Source organism: Nelumbo lutea, chromosome 2 (genome assembly GCF_056320005.1).
Source record: "Nelumbo lutea isolate HS-2025 chromosome 2, American lotus-T2T, whole genome shotgun sequence".
In the NCBI taxonomy this organism is placed as follows: Eukaryota; Viridiplantae; Streptophyta; class Magnoliopsida; order Proteales; family Nelumbonaceae; genus Nelumbo; species Nelumbo lutea.
This window is the reverse complement of record NC_142685.1, coordinates 25,137,600-25,147,341: the sequence shown is the minus strand read 5'-3', so window position 1 is coordinate 25,147,341 and position 9,742 is coordinate 25,137,600. Positions and strand designations below refer to the sequence as shown.

General features: G+C 39.6%; 1 protein-coding gene and 1 pseudogene across 10 annotated transcripts; both read left to right on the top strand.

Moving 5' to 3' along the window:
• The first annotated feature begins 2,001 nt into the window (after positions 1–2,001).
• On the top strand, positions 2,002–4,219 carry LOC148869298 (uncharacterized). Its single transcript, XM_088967228.1, has 4 exons — positions 2,002–2,539; positions 2,675–2,979; positions 3,202–3,412; positions 3,594–4,219. The coding sequence occupies exons 1-4, from the start codon at positions 2,297–2,299 to the stop codon at positions 4,092–4,094; spliced, it is 1,260 nt and encodes a 419-aa protein (XP_088823354.1). The 5' UTR covers positions 2,002–2,296; the 3' UTR covers positions 4,095–4,219.
• Positions 4,220–7,598: 3,379 nt separating this feature from the next.
• On the top strand, positions 7,599–9,742 carry LOC148869297 (GDP-fucose transporter 1 pseudogene; annotated as a pseudogene). 9 transcript variants are annotated; one of them, XR_016107371.1, is made up of 3 exons: positions 7,756–7,936; positions 8,113–8,234; positions 8,313–9,742. The product of XR_016107371.1 is annotated as a GDP-fucose transporter 1 pseudogene, transcript variant X5 (transcript). The 9 variants fall into 9 exon arrangements; XR_016107369.1 differs by having other exon boundaries at positions 7,756–7,941; positions 8,318–9,742; XR_016107368.1 differs by having other exon boundaries at positions 7,756–7,941.

The following is a 9,742-nucleotide window of genomic DNA, read 5'->3' as shown; positions in this document are numbered from 1 at the left end:
AGTAAAAGGAATCTCCTGTAACTGCCGTTATAGATGTACCCAACGTTAATTACCAATCGCAAATAGGGGTGGATTGGAGCAATCTATTCGTGGGCGATTTGAGCTTACTATGTTAAAAGCATGATTCAGCTCGGTTTAACTGGAGTTTTAAGTTAAATCCACCATAGAAGCTTTGATGGCTAATTGTGGCTCTCGAAGCTTGTGAGTTGTGAGTCTAATAGAGTTTAATGAGGCTCGGTTTTTTTTTTTTTGTATCCACTCCTAATGCTATGTTTGCTTGCCGTGTAAATCCAAAAGGATTAATAACACCGATGGGTTCATAAGAACCTAGAATGGGAATTAGATGTTTGGTCCCATTTATCACTCTTTGCATTTGATAAATTGATTGAGGTAAAACTCTAATCTTGTTAAAACCCAACGGTTTCTAACCGAAAGGTTGCAATCCTTGACAGCCGGCCTTTGAGAAAACCAACTTAATCGGCATATACAGATACAACAGCAGACATAATAGTGGTGCATAGAGAAGAACGACTCTTCACCAGAGTGGAGTGGTTAGCAGTCCACAGGACGGTGGTCGAGGAGACTATCTTTCAAAACAGAGCACTGTTTGTTTCAGACTTTCAATATCCAGCAACAACCACCCATAAATGCAAATACGCAACACCGGCGCATGAAGTCCCCCCACTATTCTCCTCATCTAACATTGCAATTTTGCAAATACACTCTTTAGTGCCATGAGGATCCAAATTGTCATTTGGGGTTACTTCCGGTGAAATTGAGACAGTTCTTGGGGCCCAATAGCATAACTTCGGCTGTTGGGGCTCAATAGCTATTGAGACAGTTTCTGGGCTGGGCACGTTCTTGGCAGTTCACCTATTTATGTTCATATTTTGTTATTTAATAAAAATAAATTAACTTATAATTATTAATTTATCTGTTTTCAGAATAACGTGACATTCCCAGAAATTCTTTCAACAGCAGAGGTTGTTGGCCCCTAACAGAAAGTTTTTCCAATATGTTTACGAGTGGAAGAGAGTAGTGGGAAGAGTTTTACATAAAAAAATCAATTTGTTTTTTTTTTTATATTGATTATCAATGTAAAAATCTTTCAAAATGGAATTTTACACCGATCTCGGTGTTTTTTTACACTCCATCCATACAGTTGCAAAATCGGACCAGAGTACAATATTACACGGATCTGATATTTACACCCCAAACAAACGTGGCTTAAATTGTTTATTATTAAATTGTAAGAGGTGTTTCATTCCGTTGTCATTTTCTTAAAAAATCGTGCTACTCATAAGATATTTTCAAAAAACGGTAGAACAATTCTTTTCCAGGTTCTCGAAAAATGACGCACTTTGGAAAACGTCAACTTTGACATTTTTTGATTTCGCAAACACTGCAAGAGTTCACATCCTCTGTTTCCTTGGCATAGAAAATTTAAAATAGGAAAGATAGACAGTGTGGTAGATTGTTACGGGATAGAGGATGTGATTAGGGGTACAGGAGGGTTGGGTCAGATTTATGGTCAATTCGGGCCTGATCCTAAATTTTGGAATTAAGGATCAAGCCTAAATGGAGCTTGACGTTAAGTCTGATCTTCTCAACATGAGCCCAGCCCACACTGTAATTTGATGCACTCAGATTGGGTTAGGGCCCGGGTCAGGCTTGGATTTGTCAATGAACCCATTCTATACATATACAAGTATTATCTAAGGATTAGGCCTGGGTCTGGCCCTAAGAATAAAAAAGTCTGACTTTTTGGGGCTGAACCCGATTTAAAGACAAAAAATCTAAACCCAGCCCGTGTAAAATTTTGGGCTAGACACTCCCAAATTGTAACCCTATACGTAATTTCACCCCTAGATGGTCAATGACGTGGCTGATATAGAACCTTTCTCATAAAATGGCGATAGAATAAAAAACCTTCACGCATTGTCGTTTCCTGAAAACAAAAACCAAAATTATAAAACGTCAATGGAACCAAGTCATAAGCTCAAGTAGATCGTTGGTTTATGATTGGTGGCATCAGGATAAGGCTGTAACCATGGTCACAGGAATTCGAAACAGCAGGCAGGAACTACCGGCCAACAAAGGGCAACACAACCACCACATGGCCATGGGGCGTTTCGGAATCTCCTTAACCTTTCCTGCATTTTCTCCTGGAGTTGTTTATTCTTGAGTCCAATTTGTATTTCAATGAGTGTGCACAAATTACCAGCAATTGTGGTCGTTTAGAAAATTACTGGTCCGTAATCCGCCCCCATCTGCAATTAGAGAGAGAGAGAGAGAGATGAAGGCGAGCAAGCCGAAGGCAGTGGTTGTTGGGGGCAGCATAGCAGGGATATCGTGCGCTCATGCTCTCCAAGCAGCAGGATGGGAAGCCGTAGTGCTCGAGAAATCGAGCGCACCCCCTACCGGGAGTCCAACCGGTGCTGGGCTTGGGCTGGATCCTATGGCTCGGAAATTCATTGATTCGTGGCTTCACCAACCTCACCTTCTCCACAACACCACCCTGCCCCTCACCATCGATCAGGTACTTTTTTTCCCAATTTCCTAATTAGCCCTTGTTGCTCTAATGTTTTACGATTATGTCCGCCGGAGGAAGCTTGTAGTTCTTGTTCTCTGAACTTCTCTCCCTCCATATTATAAAATTTCGGTTTCTTAGTAGAACCAAGGAACAGATGGGGAGAAGAAGATCAGCTGGACACTGGCAAGGGATGAAGACTTCAATTTCAGAGCAGCGCACTGGGCCGATCTCCATGGCCTTCTATATAGGGCTCTACCACCCCACATGGTCCTCTGGGGTCATCTCTTCCTCTCTTTCTGCGTGTCAGACGACAAGGCCTCTGTTAAAGTTACAGCCAGAGTTCTTCAAACTGGGGAGATCATTGAGATAGTTGGGGATTTGCTCATTGCAGCAGATGGGTGCCTGTCCAAGATTCGTCAGAGTTTCCTACCTGATCTTAAACTGAGGTTTGAAGCTAAATCGTCATTCTTAACTCATGTCAACGAATATTTCCTACTAAAGGTCTACAGTTTAAATTGAAAATCTTTTTCCATATGTTTAAAGTATTATACTATCAACATCAAGATCCCTGTCTGTTTATCTTTTTCCATAGGTTTGATTCTAATAGCTGTTTAGTTATCAAATTCAAAAGCCACAACTGAAAAGTGTTAATGCTCATGTTTTTGTAGGTATTCAGGTTACGCTGCGTGGAGGGGTGTTCTCGATTTCTCGGGGGATGAGAATTCAGACATCATTGTTGGCATTCGCAAGGCTTATCCAGAACTTGGGAAATGCTTGTACTTTAACTTAGGCCCGGGAACCCACTGTGTGCTCTATGAGCTTCTGAACGAAAGGATCAACTGGATTTGGTACGTCAATCAACCAGAGCCGGAACTGAAGGTGATAGTTCTTGTTCTTCTCCTATCATAGTGTCATATCTCCTTCATTGTGATTTCAAAATTTTGTTCTTTTCATATTTCCAATTGGCAATTTAGATGCATAAGTTTTCTATTTTGAGGCATTTAAATGTTACACCCTAATTGAACTAAGTAGATGTTGACTAATAACTTCATTTATTCAGGGGAACTCAGTTACCATGAAAGTAAGCAACGACATGGTCAAGAAAATGCACACGGATGCAGAGAAATTTTGGCTCCCAGAGTTGGCGAGAGTCATGGAGGAAACAAAGGAACCCTTCGTCAATGTAATTTATGACTGTGATCCTTTAGAACATCTCTTCTGGGATAATGTGGTACTAGTTGGAGATGCAGCTCACCCCACTTCCCCTCATGGCCTGAGAAGCACAAACATGTCAATATTAGATGCTGCAGTGTTAGAGAAATGCCTTCAGAAGTGGGGTTCAAACAACCTGCATTTGGCACTAGAAGAGTTTGAATCCATCCGACTACCGGTTATTTCAAAGCAAGTTCTACACTCACGGCGAATGGGCCGTATTAAACAAGGCTTGGCTCTCCCTGATCGTAGGACTTTTGATCCCAAGGCAGCAACTATGGAGGACTGCCAAGAGCTTCAACAGAAAATGATGCCCTTCTTTGCTAATGCTCCTTTTGAGCTTTACTAGTTGATTCTACCCGAGACTTGGTCCTGTAATGTTTCTAGTCCTTGCTCAACTTATCTAATGCCCAAATTTGACTTGTTAATACAAATTGGCAAAAGGAAATTTTATAGTAACCACACCATTTTGTATATGATGTGTTAACCTGTGCGAAGAATTTGTAATTTCATCAATTGTGTGTGTGTGTTTTATAGATTTTACAACACCATTAGATGAGCATAACTATTTCCTTGTAAAAAATGCGTCCGCAGATCATTAGGTACTTTGTTAATAGTTTAACATATGACAGTCATAGTTCCAACTTGCCATTTTCTGTCTTGGGTTTCATGGATGCATAATTGTAAATTTTATTTGATAACCAGGGTTCAAATCTGTGTGTATCTGTAGGAATAACCGAATGAGGCTGTGTACATCTGTCCCTCATGAGATCCTGCATAAAAGGAGGCTTGTGCACTAGGCTGCCCTTTTGTTTTGATACTGCAGTTCCTTCAATGCTTTAACCCTTCTTATAGAGCGTCATAATTCTGTCAGATACTCAGATGGTATAATAATCTTAATTCCTAATGATACTCAATATCTTGATTTCTTTTTTGGCGTTCTGAACTTTGGCAATTATGCAAGTAACCAGAAGAAATGGATTGTGTTAAATGACCACTCTACACTCTCAATATGTTGTAGAGACTAGTATTTTGACAAGATTTGAAAGATGTACAACCAAAATAAGGGGCAATGTACAAACTTGTGAGGGGAATTACAATTTGAGAAATGAGAAGACTACAATGAACTTTCTTGCAGGTATGAATGCCTTGAGCATCGTAAATTTGGTATTTTCAGGGGTCTGGTGTGTATTGTTAGCAATTTTACCAAGATATGCATGCCTGGAGCTGGACCATCATACATTTGGTAGAACGTGGGACCTAGTGCGTTAGCTAATTTAGCCAGATATGCCAAGGACATTGCTAACTTTTAAAGTGAACAGCCCAAGCTCACACCCTTAGGATATTTTAAGTATGTAAGGAATTGGCTTATCTAGTTCTTCCATGATAAATCTCACCTATCACTTAGATGCCCTACAATATTGATCATGAATATTACAATTAAAGAGAAGCATAATTGTAGAAAATGTCTCACGAAAAAGGTACTACTTTTATTAGCAAAGAGAATGCCAAATTATGCGCATCTAACTTTGAATGAATAGAAGGAAATCTCATTTCCAACACTAGGCTCCTTAAAGGGTGTAACTTCAGAGTGATGGGTCCTAGGCCTAATGGAGGGAGTCTGAAGAAGGTAGCAGACTTAGTTGATGAAGAAGCTAGAGCCTAGAAGATGGAAAGTTGGAATGGTCAATGGAAACTTCATTCCTAGTATAGTTTAAGTAATTCTATCCATTCCTCCAAGTCTTTATAATTGGGAGGATAAGTTGATTTGCATTCTTGACCCTAAATTAAGTCAGCTTTCATTTGGCCATTAGATTCTTCTTAGTTGAGGATCAAGTTGGAGAGTATCAAGATGTCTTTTTTTAAAGAAGAAGAAGAATAAGAAGAATTTATTAACAATTAAAAGAAGGAAAGGAGGGGGGCATGAGATCTTACCCTCGATATAAAAACTAAGAGCCGAAGCTTGACAGAAAGAAAAAGGTAAAGCAAAAGAATAAGAGTAACTTAAGAATAATGGGGATGGTAACCTTTGTTTATTCTAGAGGATCTATGAACGTTTCCTAAATGAGATGTCTTCTGGGTCTTCTTGGATTTAGAATTCTTTTTCTTTCTCTTGCTTTTGACTGTCACCCAATTTTGTTTTGAGCCATTTGTCTCTTTGGGAATAGTAGTTTTAGTTGGTTTCTTACCCATAAAATTACTTTTCTTTACAAGGGTGTTTATAAAAATAGAGTCATCACACCTATATTATTAGGAGCACCCGCAGCTCTGTAGCGACGAGACCTACTAAAAAGCAAGTGCACACTATCATGGATTCCAATCTCCTGATCGTCATGACTCCATAAGAGTTTGAAGATGTCCCTCCTTCCTTTTGGAAAAAGATTTGGAATTTGAAAATTGAGCTAAAAGTCAAAACTTTCATATGGATATGGAGGTGTTGCCAAAATGCATTTGGTTGTTAATTACAATCTTTAAGCTACGGGAATAGGAAGCAATAGCAAATGTAATTTTTGCATGTATGAGGAGTTTGTTTTGCATGCCTTAATCAAGTGTGTTCATGCTTGAATATTTGGTTTTGGTGATACTTTGGTCATAGATGATCGAATGTAGTTGCTTCAAATAGATCTTTCAAGACGTGGTTATGCAATATTTTTTGTTGTTTAAATGATTTAAATCATTATGACTTGGATACATTGAATTAAGTCTAGAAATGCTTTGATTTTTAATGAATCTCAGGGCCTGTTTGTTTGCTCTGAAGGCTGACATCTGAAAGTGCGATAATTACATCAAGAGGTATATTGGTATTAGTGAACTTTTCCTTCCTCTAAACTCTAAATGCAGAAAATGTTGTTATGAATTTTGAATTTTGAAAATAATCAGATATCCATTTTGACTCCATATATGAGAGTTTGATTGTCTTTTTTGGAGGTATCATTGGAAAAACAAAAAGTTGTTCAATTGCAGTTTAAGAAATAAGAGATAAGAGGAAATGAACAACCGTTTTTCTTTTAAAGTTAAAAGATTCCTCTTAAGAGATAAGAGTTAAAAGGAAACGAAGAAACCCTCACTCTCATCTCGATATGGGATGAGAATCAAAATCAGAAGAAAGCGTTGGAGCTGATCTTGCTAGATTCATGGCAGGAGACCTCAAGATCTTAGGTGCCCTCCCAAGCAGTCCAATGCATGAAGACCTCTAGTATGTGGTAGTCTAGTGCGGCCCACTGCACTATCCCTCCTTGTTCGCATCAGCATTGTCAACACAGAATAATGGAAGCCATCTTGAGAATTACATATATAGATACAGATAAGGGTGTCAATGGACCTATTTTGGTTTGGATCTTGTCTAGTCTAAAATCAAATTGGATGGACCAGCAAGACATTGGATTGGACCAATTCGATTCAAAATATTTATTAGATTGGATTGGACCTGGTCCATTGATATAAGATAAGAATATATGTGTCAAATGTCAATGGACCGGGTTTGGGTTGAAATCAATTTAAATCAAAATGAATTTGAACACACTGGATGGTTTAAATATTAAATTGGACCAGTCCAAATTACTCCAAAATATTCATTGGATTGGATTGGACCTTGTCAATTTATAAAAGATTCAGATTAGACTGAATCGGATTGGACAAAATCTGGTCCAATTGACACCCCTATCGAGAGCAGTAGTCGTCCAGTGAACGGCTTGGATCCTCAATTAGATAAAAAGTCGACCACGCCAGTGACTCCGGTACGCAACATGGCAGAGATGGGACCCAGTTACTTAGTCCCACGTTCCCCTTCTGCATCAGTGTTGCCGAACGGTGCAGATTTTTTTATATACGAAAAAACAAAAACTGATTCAACGAATCAACTTCATTTCGACTCAGTGAATGACATGACTCTTTCGTCTCTTCCTATTTCAAAACAACGACCAATCTGGAATGTCTACACGATGAACGATCTGGATTTTTCTCACGGTAGATTTCCATGGTATAGAACTTGTAGTAGACAGTAGATACCCAGATTACTTAACAGGTGGTCTTCGAAGAGTCTTCACCGCAGCCATGGACGGCAATAAATCGTAAAAGTCGCGGGAAAATGCCATTAACGTCCTGAGAGCAGATCTCCGAATTCGCCTGCCAACAGAAGAAGGAAACGCAGTACGCCCCTGTCAAGTTCTCAGTTTTGCTCGCCTCTAACTTGTAAGGTAGACTTTCACCTGTTTTGGGTCTTTCTAAGTTCTATCTATACAAATTGATGCCAGTGTCGGTGATGAGTTTTCTTCGTTTCTATTGAGAAGTTTAGGGTTTTGGATTTAATGGTGAATTTTGCGGTTTTACCATTCTCTATTTTGACTTGGCTTGTTTATTTCGTTCAGAATTAAAGAGAAATTTTGCTTTATTTGGGGATTCTTTCTTATCTTCAACATTTCCGCCAGAAAGAGCAGATCAAGATATTTGGGTCTTCAGAAGTGTTTACTAGATTTAGCTTCGTAATTTGGTGACGGTTCCGTTCAGTGTCTGTGAATTGTTTTTAATCTGTATACGTCGAATGTGCTGATAGAAGTTTTTTGGTCAGTGAAGGATCTGCTAAATCTAGCGGCAGATTTGGCAATGGCTTCCGCCAGATTTGATAGTTCAAAGCAATACTACGCCACTAGTAGTCTCGTTGTCGGATATGCTCTTTGTTCGAGCTTGCTCGCTGTCATTAACAAGTACGCCATTACCAAATTCCCCTTCCCTGGTCTTCTGACTGCATTGCAGTACTTGACCTCTGCTCTGGGTGTTTGGGTTCTTGGGAAATTAGGGTTTCTCTATCATGACCCTTTCACATTGGAGACTGCAAAGAAATTCCTGCCTGCTGCCATTGTTTTCTACCTCGCAATCTTCACCAACACGAATCTTCTTCATCACGCCAATGTCGATACCTTCATTGTTTTCAGATCTTGTACGCCCCTTTTGGTTGCCATAGCGGATACCGCTTTTCGGAAACAGCCCTTTCCGTCGAAGCTCACCTTCGCTTCTCTGGTGATCATATTGGGTGGTGCGGTTGGGTATGTTGCCACTGATTCAGCTTTCACCATCACTGCGTATTCATGGGCATTCGCTTATTTGGTGACGATTACTACTGAGATGGTTTACATCAAACACATGGTTACGAATCTTGGGTTGAACACCTGGGGTTTTGTACTGTACAACAATCTCTTGTCTTTGATGATGGCACCCCTGTTCTGGGTTGTGACTGGGGAGTATGTTGACGTGTACTCTGCCGTGGGAACAAATTCCAGCAATTTGGTGGAACCTGGTGCATTTTTCGCGGTAGCATTGTCTTGTGTGTTTGGCTTGCTCATCAGTTTCTTCGGGTTTGCATCCAGGAAAGCAATTTCTGCCACCGCATTTACAGTTACAGGCGTGGTTAATAAGTTCCTTACCGTGGCAATCAATGTGTTGATTTGGGATAAGCATGCCAATCCATTTGGTTTGGTTTGCTTGATTTTCACTATTGCTGGGGGAGTTCTTTATCAGCAGTCAGTTACTGGAGGCCCTCCCATACAAAATGACTCTGCAGCATCTAAGCAGGCTGTTAGTGGGGATGATGATAGCGATTCTGGAGATAATACTCAAGGAAAAGGGGGATCCGGTAAATCTGATGTATAACTGAAGGGAACAAATTTGTTCCTTTCGAATAATGGCCCAGAGGCTAACGGTTGTGTTTGGAGCACTAGATGTGGTATTAGCAGTTAAAGATCTTGAGTTATTAGTTGTATGAGAATATCCTCACTTTGGTTAGCCTTCTGAGGTATTCATTTTGTATTATTGCTGTCCTTATTTGGTCCTTTTGACCTCCAGGGTAGGTGAACAATACTGGTTATAGTTTCTGTTGATGCTACAATACTTTAGCATTCTGAAAAAAAAAAAAGAAAAAGAAAAAAGTCAGAAAAAAATGCAAATGCTCTTGCCCTTGGTTTTAATTGCTAATATTCAATTAAATTGGCAATGTTTCACTAA